General features: G+C 43.3%; 1 protein-coding gene across 1 annotated transcript in view; it reads right to left on the bottom strand.

The window, feature by feature from the left end:
* ATXN3 (ataxin 3) overlaps window positions 1-17,329 on the bottom strand; it is a 35,873-nt gene that overhangs the window by 13,376 nt on the left and 5,168 nt on the right. Inside the window, exons 2-8 of the mRNA XM_006839566.1 lie at window positions 17,091-17,135; window positions 14,309-14,394; window positions 13,822-13,888; window positions 9,549-9,636; window positions 3,460-3,592; window positions 2,742-2,908; window positions 579-675 (exon numbers count right to left, since the gene is read on the bottom strand). Coding sequence (XP_006839629.1) covers window positions 579-675; window positions 2,742-2,908; window positions 3,460-3,592; window positions 9,549-9,636; window positions 13,822-13,888; window positions 14,309-14,394; window positions 17,091-17,135 — 683 coding nt within the window. The remainder of the gene's footprint in view (window positions 1-578; window positions 676-2,741; window positions 2,909-3,459; window positions 3,593-9,548; window positions 9,637-13,821; window positions 13,889-14,308; window positions 14,395-17,090; window positions 17,136-17,329) is intronic.

Here is a 17,329-nt window from a genome sequence, read left to right as displayed (position 1 = left end):
ATGTAAATGACAGTTATAGAAGACAGTGCAGAGCACACAAAGGTAGGATTTCGGAGCTGGTCACTCAGATGGATGGATGGTTTGTCTCCACATCCCTGAGGTTGACAGACCCGCCGCACCCACTTGAAGTGGTACCTTGCAAGAGAGTTAACCATCACTTCTATCCGGGGGTGTGGCCCCCACCTAAAAGGCTGTCATTCCCACTCCCTGATAGGAGAGCCCAGCAGGACAGATATCACCAAGAAGCATATCGAAAGGCTTGGTGCTCTAAGTCCATTTTTCCGTGGATATATGACATTTTATAAGGTTTCTTTCTTCCCATCTTATGTAAATTTACCCAATATTGGACCAAAGTTGTCCCCTAAAACTGTATTTGATTTCAGAGCTTAAAAAATATTTGTTGTGAAAACAAATTCAGATATTCACGGGGTGTAAGCAATAACCAGTTTTCTAAAAGGTGGGAAACACTGATGAAAATAAACAGTAACTTAAGCCAAAGCGATCTGTTTGCAGACTGACAAAGACAGTTAATGCAAATATTAAATAATGCGATTTTAATCTGACACCAACTACTTTACTTTTCAAAGTAGGCTTCTCTTCTCTTCCGCAACTCTTCTGAACTAAGGTTTATACCTGATGTCTGTGGGGTGTCTTGCGATATATTTCTGGAACTACCTAGAATAAAACCAAAAAAAAAGCTCACTTAATTTACCAACTCAGACAATTATGCGAATCCTTATTTGAGCCAGCTTTTAAAAAGTTGTTTTGGGTTTTTTTTTTCCTTAAAAAATACTTCTGCTACAATTCTGTAATGACAGGATAGGCTCTGAAAGTCTCAGGCATCCCTGAGTCACACCGTCTACACCTAAACTATGATCTCAGCAAGTAAACCTGTGACCGATCTAAGATGCAGCAGATTTGAGGATGTAAACCACCCATCACCTCCACCTGAGGGTGCTCTCAGCTGTTTTGGAAGAAGTACCGTGATTGCTCTTGGGAAGCGACGATGGTTAAGATTTCATCCGTCACACTTTGGACATGTTAGGAGGACCAGTCTGCTGGAGAAGGACCTCAGGCTTGGTAAAGTAGAGGGTCAGCGGAAAGAGGAAGACCCTCCTCCATGATATGGATCGACACAGTGGCAGCAACAATGGGCTCAAAGAGAATCGCACTGTGAGGCTGGCACAGGAGTGCGCAGTGTTTCGTTCTATTGTACACAGACTCACTGGCAGTAGGAACCGACTTGATGGTGTCTACTATCAACAGCAGGAGCTACATGCGCCACCTTCAACTTATTACAACAAAATCTCTACTTTTAAAGGCACGTTCTTGGAAGCAACTTAAGATAGGTGTTCCTACAACAAATCTATTCTCTGTATTTATCTTCTCCACCCCGGTTCCAACCTATAGTGACCCTGTATAGGGTTTCTGAGGAGCAGCTGGTGAGCTTGAACCACCAACCTTGCAGTTCAAATGGCTCTGCATTCTTGCGCCATTAACCCATAGCGCCACATCAGGACTCCAAAGTATTTAAGATACCCTACACTGAGGAGCTCTGGTAGCATAGTGGTTACGAATCGGGCTGTTAATCTCACGGTCAAAACTACCAGTTCAAAACTACCAGCTGTTCCGTGGGAGAAAGATGAGGCTTTCTGCTCCCGTAAAGAGTTTACAGCCTCGGAAACCCTGTACAGGGTCACTATGAGCCAGAACTGACTCCACAGCACATAACAACACAACACCCTACACCGAGTCCTGGTGTAGCGCTGTGGGTTAACATGCCAGACTGAAAAGCTGTTTGAACTGCAAGGTCAGCGGTTCAAGCTGACCAGCTTCTCCTCGGAAACCCTATACAGGGTCACTATGGATAGGAATCGACTTGACGGCACTTAACAACCACCACCACCCTACATTTGGGTACTATAACTTAAATATGTTTGCCATGTCTTACTTAAACATTGTGCCAAGCAGAGACTTAGCACAACTGTGAAGTCAAGTGGCTTCTGTCCTTAGTTACCAGCGAGTGGCTTCTGAGTCTTGGAAACCCCGTGGGTGGCAGAGGACAAGTGTGCTCCACAGGGCCTTCAAAGCTGCGCCCTTCAACAAGCAGATCATCAGGCCCATCTTCTGAGGCACCCTGGTGGCTTCAAACCACCACCACAATGGCCAGTAGTTGAGTGCTTAACCCTTTGCACCACCCAGGGATTCCTGAAATTGAATAGTGGTGGTGGTGGTGGTGCCAGTGCCCTCGAGTCAGTTCCTACTCATAGTAACCCTGTATAGGTTTCCAAGGCTATAAATGTAAATCTTCATGGGAGCAGAAAGCCTTCTCTCTCTGAGAGAAATGAGCGCTAAGAAGGGAGAATGATATAAATAAATAAAAAAACCAACTGCAAAAGCTAGTGTCTGTCAGAGCCACAAACAAATCTGTGCTGGAAGAAGTATGGCCAGACTGCTCCTTATAAAGCTAGGATGGTGGTGGTGTGCCATGGAGTTGGTTCGGACTCATAGCGACCCTGTACAGGGTTTCTGTGGCTGTAAATCTTTACGGGAGCAGAACGCCTCATGTTTCTCCCATGGAACAGCTGGTAGTTTCAAACTGCTGACCCTGAGGTTAGCAGCCCAATTCGTAAGCACTGCACTACCAGAGCTCCTCTAGGATGGTGAGACTTTACCAGCTGTCCTTGCTAGTACATTCGCTTCCCGAGAAAGCAGCTCTTCACCGGTAAGCACATGTGTACCTTGCATACTGAGCTGAATAGCCCTGCGGAGATCGGCTTCTTCATCTTCCATGTCAATTTCATGGCGACTTAGTGCCAGAGCCCTCTGCAAATCCTCCTCGTCTTCATCTAACATTCCCGGACTGTCGTTTGCTTCCAAGACTCGTTGCAGGTCTGTTTTCTGGACTCTGAAGAGCAAATGTACAGATGCAAGTGACTACACACCAGACTCCTCTGTTAGTCATGATACACAGAACACTCTATCAAAGTCAAAACGTACACATTTTCTGGCGCTGATACTCCAGTGTGACTCTAACACAGGTAGTCCCTACTTTACGACAGTCTTCTGTTCTAACAACTCCATTTTAATGAGTCTAATGCCTCTTTTCACAAATTTTTTTTTCGTTGTCATTATTTTTTGGGGGGGTTGACATAAGAATAACATCAGCAAATTACATGCTGTAATACTGTATGCAGTGCACATTACTAACAATAAGATGCCCCCCTCCCCTCAAAAAGGATGTTAAATGCAGTTTGCCATAATCCAATTGTCGTAAACAGGGGACGACTACCTGTCTGTAAGAGTTGATTCAAATTTGAACTAACAAACTTCACTAACACATAAAAGTCTACAAAAGTCAACAACAGTAATAGGGCTGTGTATTCAACCTAAGCCTGGAAGTGTAATTCTTATCACAAAACACTACCATGCAGTCCATGGAGCGGGCATACCGCTTACCTCTGATCTTTCAGTTGTGCTAATTCTTCTCCGATAAGCTTTGGTCGCTGCATCTGTTGGACTCTGATCATCTGCAGAAGTTGGTCAGCTTCACAATCGGGCAGATCACCCTTAACAACAAATATAGAATAGCCTAAAACAACAAGAAAGTCAAAAATAAAACTCAAACAGCCGTAATAAATACAAAATTGATTTAAAATGATAGCACGTAAGAGAGGTAGCACAATCTAGTGCAAAGAATAGGCTGGGGAGTCAGAAAGACCTGGGTTCAAGTAATGATTCCTGTACTTACTGGGGGGTAAGCGAGGGCAAATTACTTTATCTGTAAAACGGGATGAGCTGTCTCCTGGAGTGTCTATGAGAATTAAATAATGTCTGCATAAAGAAAGGGTCCAACTAATACAGAGCTTGATCAAGCAGTTCATCCCACGGCTAATAACAGGTAAAGAACGTAAGAGCAAGGGATTTGGAACTACATTGCCTGGATTTCAATTCCAGCTCCTCCACTTCTGTCCCTGCTAAATCCCTTAACCTGCATGTGTCTCGGCTTCTCTACCCGCTAGACACACAATGCTGGCACCTTCCTCACAGGGATATTTTGAGGGCAGAATATATGTGTAATAACAGGTTATTATTACTCAACCAAAATATGAACCGTCTGTGGAAACAGCTGCCCACTCCCTCCCTCCCTCACTCACTCACACACATGTCACTTTGAACTGAAAACAGGAGCTGGGAAGCCAATACTCAAAATACAGTCCAGATGCTCAAAGTGTAGTTAGTTCATGTTTTGAAAGTATTACATTGGCCCAATGTGATTTTTTACAAATAAGGTCTTCACCGCTGAATGTCCTTACAAAATCGGAGTATGAGTGTCCTGGATTTAACACCATTCTAATTCATTGTTTGTCCTACATTTTTGTTCAGCTTTGATGCTTATTACCAGCTATCCTTTGGGCACTTTAGCAGATAATGAAAGAAATGAAGAAAAATCTCAATCCTAGTTTTTCATAAGGACTGCTGTGCTCAGAATTTAGATGGTTCAGCGTAGGCTCTGCTGGTAAAATTGTTCCTGGATTCTAGCTCCATGGTGTTCTACTGAGAACAGACACTCTGCTGAGAACCAGCTGCGCCCCTACTCAAATGAGTTGGTACCATCCAAAGACTATACGTACAGAATGGGTATGGCGAACAGAGAGGGCAGAACAAGGGGCTAAGAACTCTTTATGCTATTTCTCCAGGTCTCTGTCACCCAGGGAAGAATGGCACAAGAATCCAATGCTTCTGCAAATCCATCTCTTCACTCAGACTGAAATACATTAAGATGTCAGCCTGGTGACAGCCATTAGGATTATATTAACTTTCCCAGTATCGATTCTACACTCGGAAAGGACACCTGACTTTCTACAGAGTTGTCCAATAGGAAAAGAACACACTGCTTGCCTAACTGAAATACTGCTGAGCCGGTGTCATCTTCATGTTCATTGGTGGGTTTGAGACACCTGTCGCAGCTCTGATGCCAATCCATCCCCTGGAGGACTTCCTGCATTTTCATTAGCCTCCTACTTCACCAAACGTCATGTCCTTTCCAATGAATTGGTAGTCTGGTGAATGCACTGGCTTCGCCTTGTAAAACAGCCACCGGAGGCCCCACCTTTAATACCGTGACTAGATTTGAGGTGTTGGCTTCCCAGTCTGTTTCGGGCTACAGGAGGCAGCAGTCAATCCAATTCTGGGTGCCAAGCAGAGAGTTCTGGCATGTCTTAGTATGCTCACAATGAGATACCACCACACCCAAGTGTGATGGGCGCAGCAAGCAGACTGCCAATAATAACATTTGCATTCACTCATTTATTCAACAGATACTGACTCTAGCTAGACTCAGCTCTGTTCTAGGCACTGGGATGGTTCCTGCCCTTATGGGAATTCAGACAAAACCAAGCAAATTGATGCGGACATTAAGTAACAAGTGAAGAAGGAAGGAGAGAGTTCAGATGAGACGACCAGGGGTGATCACTAGGAAAGGCCTCTCAGAGGCTGAGCTGTCTGAGTAGAGCTACTGAAGTCAGATGACAAGCCCTGAAGGTTTATAGAGAGGAAAGAGGGCAAGCCCAAATGCTTTCAAGTACGAAAAACTTGGCCAAGGCCTTTGAGCAAAGTCTGAAAGAATGAGGTAGACGAAAAGGCTCAGAAGGTAGACAAGAGTGAGTTCGTGTGGTGGCTTAGGTCCCAATGAAGATCTTGGGTTTCATTCAACACTTTAGAGTGTTTTCTGAGTGTGCTGAGAAGCAGTTGAAGGGTGGAGCTCTAAGGCATGACATCACATGCATTATATTTTTGGAAAGCGCTCAGGCTTGTTTACCCTGAAGCTCGGAATGGGAAGCAGGGTGCGGTGACAATGGCTCTCACTGAGATGGAAACTCTGAGTGAGAACATGTTTAGGCAGAAAAATACATCCAGCCTTTTATAGACAAGTTCAAGTGAAAATGTCAAAGGTAAGAGTTTGGTGTTTAGGGCAGATGTCTAGACTGCACATAAGAACCTGCAAATTATCAGCATATATATTTTGCTTAAAGAAGGTACTGAATATCATGGGACTGGATAAAGTTGAGAAGTTGAATCCTGGACCACTTCAATATTCAGAGACTAGAAAAAGAGTAAGAGGATCCAAAAAAGAAATCTAAGAGCAGCAGCTGATGAGACACGAGGAAAACCAAGATGCCAAATGTAGACAGTAGTTCAAGAATGAGGGAGCTAGGAACCAAGGTTTTAGGCACAAAAGAAATGGCTTACAATAAAATAGGAAAGTCAAAATTTGTAAATCCTAAATGTGAATTGGAAATAGCGACATGAACCCCATGATGTCTTTTCTCTTAGTCTTTAAAAAAGAGGCTGACAATGACCAATCCAGTAGCAATAAACACACCAGTGTTTAGACTGTGATTTCTAAATACCGTTACTAAAAAGAAGCAGGGATGCCTGGAGAAATGACAGAGCCCTGATCCAGGGCAGGAAATAGACCAGATAAACCTGAAACATTTTGTCATACAAGAAAGGATGCCTTCAAAAGGCTTTAAGGGTCGTGTCAGAGACTTGAGACTCACTCAACTTGAAAAGGCGGCTCTGCGGGTCAAAGAAGGGGCAATTTGCGCAGCAATATGAATGGTAACCTACAATGGACTGAAACCCAAACTAAGTTCTAATTTATCAGTTTATGAGACTATAGTAAAAGTTTAACAAAACTCCTGGGGCTATGCTTTGGGGATACTCGGGAACTAACTCTTCATTTTAAAAACTGTTAAGGGAAAAAAAAAATTGATGCTGCTTTCTCTGTATAAAGTGTACTTCGTGATAGCCAAGTAAATGGCAAATTCATTTGTACAGAGTTATTCCAGTTTATGGACTCCTGGTGTGGCGCTGTAGGATCAGCACTGGACTGTGAACCACAAAGTCAGCAGTCCAAATCCACCAGTTGCTCCTTGGAAACCCTACACAGGGTCACTGAGAGTCAGAACCAACTCAATGGCATGGAACACCAGCAACATTCCAGTTCATAAATAAAAGAATGATAGGGCCCTATGATCACGATTTTACAGTGTTTTGAAATAATGGGTCTAGACCTAGATCATCAGTGGCCACTCCCATTGCTATAAACTTAACGGTGTCTCATGGCAACCCCAGAAACATCACGAAGAGACCACCAGACTTCCAGTATCACCACCATCATCTCTAAAGAGCCCTGCTCTCAAATCCATCGGAACCTGAGAAACCTTCTAGATGCAAGCAGCAGTCTACAGGGGACCAGAGGTCAGAAGGAAATCAGGATGAAGTTAGCAAAATTCAGAATGTGCACAACAGAGGATCCATGATCGTCAAAAGAAACCAAGGAGAAAAACAAAAACCAAAGGACACCTGCAGATTAAACCAAGGAGACAGATAAAGATGAGAGGACACCTGCAGATGAAAGCAGATATGAGAGAGACTACCAATCCAAGCCAACCAATGGATCTAATTTCAATCCCGACTAAACTAAAAAAACAACTGGAAAGACTTGGACACTAGGTATTTAATGTTGTTAAAACATTATGGTGTTTTTAAAAGTGTAATTACAGTAAATTTTTTGGGGGGAAGCTATACATATAAAGGCTAAGTACTTTTATGAGAATCTGTTCTTTAAAATTTTTTATTAACAATATTTATAGGGAAAATTATCCGATGTCTAGGGTTTGCTTGAAACTAAACAGGACAAGGGAGGAGGCAGGGCACAGAGGAACTAAAATGAACCACGAGATCATTTCTGAAGCTGAGTGAACGCTTCATTACTTATTTTCTTTACTTTGCTATTTGTTTGACATTTTCCATAATAAAGTGTTGTGTTGTATGACGGGGGCATAATCAACTATAAAGTCTGCGGTAGCACAAATGGTTACGTACTGGGCTAATCACTGAAAGGTTAATGTTTCGGACCCACCCACAGGCACCTCAGAAGGAAGGCCTGGAGAGCTACTTCCAAAAGGTCACACCTGTGACAAGCCCACGGAGCAGTTCTACTCTACACACACGAGGTTGCCTGAGTGGGAAAAAAAAGTGATGGTAAACTCACCAGCCACTCTTTGGAAACCCTTTACAGGGTTGCTCTGAGTAGGAACTCACTCGATAGCACTTACCAACAACATGAGTACCAACAATGTAATCAACTCTACCCTCCAATGACATGAGGATGAGTAGAGGGCAGACTGTGAGTACTGGCATTTGCAACATGACGGTCACCGACGACCCCGAGAAGAGGGTTTTATGTGTTGGTCATGACAGCGCACCTGGAATGAGCTCAAAACTAGGAGACAGCACAGCAGAGACACCGCGAAGGAGAAAATAAAAACGAAAGGAGACAGCTGGAGTTTCAGGGAGCTAAGAGAGACAGCTTATCCCTGTGTTGGCAGGGATGGCAAAGAGGAGAGCGGGCCACACAGAAGGGTGCAGAGACAAAGGCAGAAGCAAAGATTGGGAGGTGGCAAGTGAACCTAGGAGCCAGCCTGCAGTGGAAGAGCTGCCCTGGTTAGCATCAGAACGATTCGAAAAGGCCCACAGCTGAAAGGAAGACCTAACTAAGGTAGTTGACAGATTTGCTGGTAGCAAGTAAAATATAAAGTTCTCTTTTAATGCCTTCTATTTTCTCAATAGAATATAAAGCCAGGCCAGTGATTAGGAGAGAGGGGGTCAGAGGTTTGTAGACTGAAATTGTGTAAGAATCACCTTGGAGAGTGGGTGGGAAGTGAACTGATTATGAAAACCTCACAGAACCATCAAGCAACGTTAAGGGTCCCTGAAATCAAAGCCTCCAATCACTGTATTTTGTGCTATCCTTTGGCCAGGCTGGCCTGCTCCAGTGCCACAATCCATTGCCAAAATTTGGATTTTGCCATGAATAACTGATGGAGAGAAGAAGAAAGGAGTTGAGGGACTCAAGGGACTGATTATAATGGCGGATTCAAGAACACAAGAGGGTAAGGAAGGACGGAAAGATGTGCTTGGCTACTGGACTGAAAAATAAAGGCAATGGGGCATTCAGATGGGGACCCCGTTTGGTATTAAAACTTGGAGGTGGTACACTGACTGGTCACGGTTAAGTAAGAGTGAAGAAAATGATCTTTGAAAAACTAAAATGCAAGAAACAGAAATGTCAATAATGGATTAATTTTTTTCCATGTAGAAACTGTCATGAATGGTAACAGGAGTTGGAGCGGCGACAAAGACCGTGAGAGGGTCAGGTGACAAGAGAGAGCCCAAGGTGGGTGTCATCTAGTGGCAACTCTTTCCAAGGAGGCCGGTGTCTTAGGGGAGGAAGAGGGGCCTAGAAGGGTGCAGGAGGAACCAGAACACCTAGCCCTACACCCCTCCAGCTAGGCCCCGAGGCTGTGGAGTAGGAATGCAAAAGAGCTATTACTCAGGGCTGCAAGAGGAAGTTGCATAGCCTCAGGGAAGGGTGGGGATCAGCAGGAACTCTGCCTGAACAGAACCATCCCAAACCTGCTCAGTTTACTTAGCTACTGCAAAAAACTCACATCACAACATTTTCAGTCTTTATTTACCTTCCTGTTGTAATTGAGCCAAGAAAAGTGCAAGGTATGTGTCTGATATTAACTCTGGACCCGTCAAGAGAGAATTCAAGTTAAACCACTGGAAAAGAAAAATGGTCAATATTGAAGTTAGTGTAGTGAAAACCAAGCCCACTGTCATCGAGTTGAGTCTGAATCACAGTGACCCAGAAAGACAGACTCAAACTGCACCACAGTGTTTCCAAGGCTGCCGTCTTTATGGAAAGGGGCCCTGGTGGCACTGTGGGCTAAGCACTGGACTGCTAACCTACCAGTCACTCTGCTGGAGAAAGAAGATGTACAGTCCTGGAGACCCTGTACAAGACTGCTGCAGTCAGCACTGCCTCCATGGCAGTGGGAATCTTTACTGAAGCGGACTGCCACCTCCACCTCCCATGGTGTGGCTGGTAGGGTTGGAGCGCCGACCTTTCAGTTAGCAGCCAAGTGCTTAACCACTGCACCACCAGGGCCCTTCTAACTAATGTTAGTGTACACTATTATAGGTAATGAAGGCATTACACATTATGAATTGGTACAATTCGTTCCGAAGTAATCGTAGTCTCTAAGCACTGGAAAGATGTCAAAGATATTTTTAAAGGAGCTGAACGATGTGATTTTTTAAAACAAAACATGCTGCAATTATATCATTATTTAATGCCTTTTTTTAAAAAAAAAAGTTTGCTTTATGCCACAAATTTTAAATGCCTGCCCCCAAAATAAAAACTGATAGTCCTTTAAAGTATCTTTATTGATAGGTATTGGGGGGTGGGGGTTTCAAAAGTTCCTGGAAACAATCCTTTATCTTTTCCATTTTCCCATAAACTACTGAAGCCCCCACGTACAGGCCAATCTTTCTTCACAATATCAGCACAAACACTGCTCTAACCTCAGAACCCAAGGATGTGAAGAAAATGATGACTACTAATAAGGCGCTGCGGGGTCATGCATGGGACTGCAAAGTCGGTTTCAACTACAAGGTTAGCGGTTCAAGCTCACCAGCCGCTCCTTAGAAACCCTAAACAGGGTCGCGCTAAGGGTCAGAACCCATGTGACGGCACTTAACAACAACAACATCCCCAATACAGATAGTGTTGGTCAAAAGACCGAGAAAGTCAAACAAAACAGACATTTGAAGAGACTTTGTTATCACTAATTCATTTAATTAGGAGTCATGGTGCGGCATTGTAGTTGATAAGCACTGGATTGCTAACCATAAAGTCAGGGGTTAAGACCCCCAACTGCTCCTTGGAAACCCTCTAAAGGGTCACTGTGTGTGAGAAACGACTCCAATGGCACTTAACGACCCTTCCTTTAAAAGGGGCCCTAGTGGTACAAGGAGCTCTGGTAGCGTAGTGGTTACGAATCGGGCTGCGAACCTTAAGGTCAGCGGTTCGAAACTACCAGCTGCTCCGCGGGAGAAAGATGAGGCTTTCTACTCCCGTAAAGATTTACACCCTCGGAAACCCTGTACAGGGTCGCTATGGGTCGGAACCGACTCGACGGCACTTAACAACAACAACAACAAGTGGTACAAGAGTGAAGCTTTTGGCAGCTAAGCTAGAAGTCAGTGGTTGAAACCCACCCTGTGGCTCCCAGGGAGAAAAGCTTGGCCACATGCTTCCTCAAAGACCTCAGCCTGGAAACCCCTATGGAGCAGTTGTCCTGTCCCCTAGGGTCGCTATGCATCAGAAATCAAGTTGATGGCATCCAACAGTTGACTGAACAGAAATCACTAACCCGCCAGCTGGTGGCAACGGACATCATTCAGTCACTATCTCATGGGAGGCCTAGTTTACCCTCCAGATCAAAATGTTTCCATAGCTACTATCAAATACCATGACCCCTCGGATATGTCTGACACACCTGCTATCCCGCCCGGTCATCTTTGTCATGATATAGGGACATCAGACAGAAAGTCTACAGTGAAAAACAGTTTTTATCAAAAAATAGAAGCTAGAACCAAGGATAATAAACCAAGTTTGACATTTTCTATATTTGCAGTTCAAAACGTGAAAACTCAATTTTCTTCAGATTTTCAAAATCCATTAATTACATTATATAGTAAAAGAATCATTGATCAAAAGAAAAAGGAAAGGAGGGGGGAAATAACTTGATCACTGTTATGAAAAAGTACCAACAAAACTCAGAGGGGCTAACTCACGTGGGCAGTACCCTGCCCTGTTGCTTTGCCCTAGCCTGGACACCCACTCCACCAGGCCCCACTTCGTTCGTGCCTGCACACCGTACCTCTTGACTTGCTCTCAGCAGTCACCAGAACCTTAACAAACACCTGTTTAAGGCGGAAGCTGCTTCCAGGTGGCTGGCTTCAAGTAACGGATTTTTTTGCAGATTGTTGTTTTGTGTCTGAATGATCTTTTATTGGTTTAGCTTGGTATAGTCTTCTTCAGGAGCACTGGTGGGGTGCTGTAGGATAAGCACCAGACTGGTAATGGAAAGGCCAGCAGTTCAAACTCACCAGCTTCTCTTGAAAACCCTATACGGGGTCGCTGTAAGTCGGAACCAATTCGACGGCACACAACAACAGTCTTCCTTAGAGGAGCCCAAGTGGTTAAGTGAAAAGATCAGCAGTTCGAGCCCACCAGCCGCTCTGCAGGAGAACAAACCCGGCAATCTGCTCCGTAAAGCTGATAGCCTAAGAAAGCATTTCTCTCTGTCCTATTGGGTCGCTCTGAGTCAGCATCAGAACTGACTCAGGACACACCACAAGTCTCCCTTGATTCATTTTCTGGTCTTCGCTGTATTTTTAAGAACCTTAATGAGATGTAAATGACACTGCACACACACAAAATGATGTAAATGACATTGCACACACACAAAATTATGTACATTTGAAGAGTTTTAACACAGTATACACACACGAAACCATCACCACCACCAAGACAGGAAACACAGTCATCACTCGCTAGTCTCCTCCTGCCCCTTTATAGTCCCCTGCTCCTTGTGCCCATCAGACAAACACTGATAGATCCGTTTTCTATCACCAAAGACTGGCTCGCATTTTCTAGATTTTCATCCATGCAGTCAGATAACATGCACCCTTTGTGGCCTGGTTCAGTTCATTGGCTATCATTATTGTGAGATTCAGCCATGCTGCTCTGTCTCCTTAGCTCATTCCTTTTTACCGCAACAGTGGGCTTCCGATAACCCAAAGCGCCAAAATTCTAATTAAAAAAAAAAAGACTTTAAATAATTCTATTTCAAAAATGGAATTGTGCCTACAAAGATACAAAGATCATGGGTAATTAGTTATTTTTGAAATTAATGTTTTTATGTACTTTTGTTCATTTTGAAAAGGCTCACATACATTTTAGCATTCTGTTGTTGCTAAGTATTGTCTGGTTGGTTCCAACTCGTAGAGACCCTGTATAGGGTTTCCGAGGCTGTAAATCTTTATAGGAGCAGAAAGTCTCAGCTTTCTCCCACTGGTGAGAGCGACTGGTGGACTCGAACCGCTGACCTTGTGGTTCACAGTCCAGTTTTTATCTTCTAGAGCCACCATGCTCTTAAGCATTCTGGCAGTACTTTACAGAGCCCTTACCAAAAAGTAGGGTACCCTGGTGGCACAGTGGGTAAAGCACGTGGATGTTAATGGAAAGGTTATCTTCCCAGGAAGATCACAGCCTAGGAAACCCTACAGGCAGTTCTACTCTGCCACCTGACAGCAACAGGTTTGGTACACGCAAAAATGGTTTGTTTCATTTCTCAAGTGTTTTATGAACTGGTCAATGGCTTTAAGCCTAGTACTCTAAATTTCAACTATTTCACTGTCTTCCAGAGAGACCCATCATTCAATTCGGTTGACAAAGGCCTGAAGCACTGGTGTGCTCAGATGTCCACATGGAATCATTCCAGTCATTTGAGACTCCAGACTCCACCTAGAAAAGTAACTGCTGCTCAAGATACATCCCTGGACTCCCGTGACGTGCCGACACTGATTTACACTAAAGCAGTGGTTTTCATTCCTGTTGACACTGTGACCACTACACAATCAAAAGACTAGTTAGCTGACTGAACATATTCATCACATATCAAAAGAGACCACGTTTTCAGTTTCTCTCATGACAGACTTAAGAGTTCTATAGTGCTGTCACAAACATGATATTGTCTTTTTAAAGTAAAAAAATTTCTACCAAGATTGAAACTGGTATATTTTCTCACCTTTAAGGATACCTTGGAGTCCAAAAATTTCAAGTTTTAAATAGAGTATAGAATGAGAAAAAGGACAAAGAAGGAGAAGAAATGTTACCTGTTTTCCTAATTTTCTAACTGTAAACCAGTGTTCTTTATAATTGCATATAAATGATCTTTCATTTCTAGAAAAAGAAAGAATACATACACAGTATTAAGTGGAAACATTAGAGTGCACCTTCATTTAGTTTACCAATTATCATATATCTATCATGTTATACAAAATTTGTGATCATTTAGGATTATGTCTACAGTTAAGTATCATCAAATGACAGAACTGTGTTGATCTCTACACGCAGGCGGAGTGGTGGCACCACACACATTCACATAGCAGCTCTGCGCTACCACAGACACTGAGGGAGGGGTCAGGAAGACTCAGTGGGCAGATGTCCAGAGACATCATGGCAAGGGTGAAATAGGATAGTCTGAGGCAATAAAACAAGAAACATCACAACAATTCAAAATACCGGTTTCTTCTTTTAGCGATTATAACTTTAAAGATCAAATTTGGGAAGAGAAATGTAGGAAAAGCAAAATAGTCTTACATAGGGTCGATCCTGAGCCTCTGATACTCTGGACTGTTGAACAGGATTAGTTCTAAACCCCAAACTTTCAAGGCATTGCTTATAACCTGTTAAAAAATAGTAACTTTTCATGAGCTAAGCCATTCAAAGTGGGAACTTCAGTGTAGCCACGTTAGTTGTGTTAGCAATTGTACTTCATATATCAATTTCCTCAGTAGTCTATGGCCTTCAGGTGTGGGCTGATGTAACCGATAAATCACTAACCCATACACAGCTTACATCCGTACCCTTACAAGATGGCCTTTTACACTTGCTTTCTGAGACATTCCAGAGAAACACATAATTCTTAGGGAAAACTGCCTCCAGAATCCAGGTGCATATTCTTGCTAGTCTTCAAACCAGGCGACAATGGCTTTCTGCTATGGGCCTGCCGTTCTAGAGGCTCACTTCCTAAGCTCACTACCTACAATGGCAGTGATCATGAAATGCTTATTAAAAGGCATGCTCCCTTGGGAGTTACAGAGACTGCTTCACAGATTCAAAATAGCTATGATCGTGGGCTTGTAATGAATAGGAGGAAGAGGGGGGGAAAAAAAGGCAATCTTGACAATTTCCAATGGGGAAATGAGAAAGAAATTCTGAAAACTCACCATCTACTTCCTAAAGTAGCCAACTAAGAAGCAAGTAAATCAGGTACTAATACAGAAAAATAAAAATCCCAAAATGGTGAGCAAACGTGAATCAGCACCAAGAACAGCAGTGCACAAACAGGAAACAGCAAGTGCTGGGCCCGCCCCCACCTCCAGTCAACCCAACTTTACAGGAGCTGGAACCTGAAACGGTGGCACAATGAAGCCCTGCACGGGAATGCTGGTGGATGAAGTCCAGCGGGCATTACAAGGGAAAGCCAACAGAGCTATCTGCAGGAGGCGTTCTGAAATACAGTTGACCCTTGAACCACATGGGTGTTAAGGGGGCTTACCCCCGCCCTGTGCTGTAGAAAACCCATGTACAACTTCTGACTCCCCCAAAACATAATTACTATCAGCCTGCTGTTGACCAGTAAGGAGCTCTGGTAGTGTAGTGGTTACGAGTTGAGCTGCTAACTTCAGTCAGCAGTTTGAAACTACCAGCTGTTCTGCAGGAGAAAGATGAGGCTTTTTGCTCCCATAAAGATTTACAGCCTTGGAAATCCCACCCAGGGTTGCTATGGGTCGGAACCAACTCGACAGCACTTAACAACAACAACTGTTGACCAGCAGTATTACCAATACCATAAACAGCCAGCAGGCATTTTGTACGTTGTATATATTACATTAACTGCTGGTGTGGCTCTGTAGGCTAAGTGCTGGACTACTAACCATAAGGACAGCAGTTCAAATTCACCAGCTGCTCCTGGACACTCTATACAGAGTCGCTAGGACTCGACAGAACTTAATAAAAACAACATGTATTATCTACTGCACCCACACAAAGCTTGCACTTTCATATGAGATAAAAATATATTTTGCAAAAAATGTTGAGGTTTTCATGCCTGTTGGCGTTGCTACAATGTTGGTTTCACAAGTGTCCTTTTTTTCCCTTGTTTATAATGGTCCTTATAATGGATTCGTTTTTTTTGAACTGGCGGCAGCAGCACACCTCAATCTGCGGAACATATCAAACACTTCAATTCTTTCCTGCAATGGCATGACTTTCTCTGCTTCTCAAGGGCACTTGCAGCATGCCTTCGAATGGGTTCCGTGGTGTTACTCAAGGCTGATGGTAGTGCACTAAACATGATGAACGATATGCAAGAATCATGAAAGATCACTTTTTACTGTACTATGCAATTTATTAAGGAGTCCTGGTAGCGTGGTGTGTTAAGCATTCAGTTGCTAACCATGGGTTGGTGGTTCAAACCCACCAGTCTCTCCAAGGGAGAAAGAAGCAGCTGTCTGCTCCCAGAAAGATTCAGTCTCCGGAATCCCTAGGGCACAGTTCTAGTCTGTCCTACAGACTTGCTCTGAATTGGACTTGATTCAATGGTAGTGGGTTATACAATTTACTGGAGCGATGAATAGCTCACGTGGATATGATTACGGTATTTTAAAAGAAACATCCACGTAAAAGTAGACCCTCGCAGTTCAAACCCATGTTGTTCAAAGACCAACTGTAACTTCGGATACATCTCATTAAGTCATCTTGCAAGAGACAGAATGAAAAGACAAATGGGTATAATATGAGAATCTCGCAAGTACATATACGAGGAGGCTCCAAAAAGACGGAACTAAAAGATAATGGATTTTCCCATAAAAATTTTGAAGCCATCTTGGATATGCCCATAGAATTCAAGGGAAGCTATATGGTAAAAATAATACTGATCATAAACAAACAAGACCCGCAGACTGTAAGAAAGCTGAATCCTGGCAGGCCAATTTAAACAGGGTATTTGCATTTTCTCAAATTTAACCAAAAGACAGTTAAGTCTGCAACTTCATGACTTACTGGAATTAAAGTACTAGCATCTAGATGTAAATTAAATGATCAAGAAAGCATTTTAAAAGCACTAAAATAAACCATCTCAATGGTCATTAACAACACAACTCTAGAATGAAGCCTCTACAACCTAATTTTCAAGACTATCTTGGAAAACTCTAGGTCTTCCTGGTACCCCCCTCCCCCTTATTAACCTTCTACTCCACAGATCTCTCATGGCAGTGCCTACAGAAGTAACAAAAAAATACCCCCTACCAATCGTGCCCTGAGCTTAGACGGAGCCTGGCACACAGACAACATACTGTGCACACTTGTGATTACTTACCTGGATAGAGAAAAAACCACTGTCATCCATGTTTCCAGAAGGCTGCTGCTTCATTTGAGAGGTAATTGGGGTACAGGGAAGAAAAGAGAAGAAGTGTTGTTAGTGTGCATTCCATTAACAAAGTCAAGAGCAGAGCAGTAATTACCAAGTCAGCTCTCTAAAGGAAGGCTGGCTTATTCTCTTCTGAACAGTACCCACATTAAAAGACAGACAGAAAGAAAACGTGCTATGTTTTCTGG

This window comes from Chrysochloris asiatica, unplaced genomic scaffold (assembly GCF_000296735.1).
Source record: "Chrysochloris asiatica unplaced genomic scaffold, ChrAsi1.0 scaffold00025, whole genome shotgun sequence".
In the NCBI taxonomy this organism is placed as follows: Eukaryota; Metazoa; Chordata; class Mammalia; order Afrosoricida; family Chrysochloridae; genus Chrysochloris; species Chrysochloris asiatica.
This window is presented reverse-complemented; position numbering and strand designations above follow the sequence as displayed.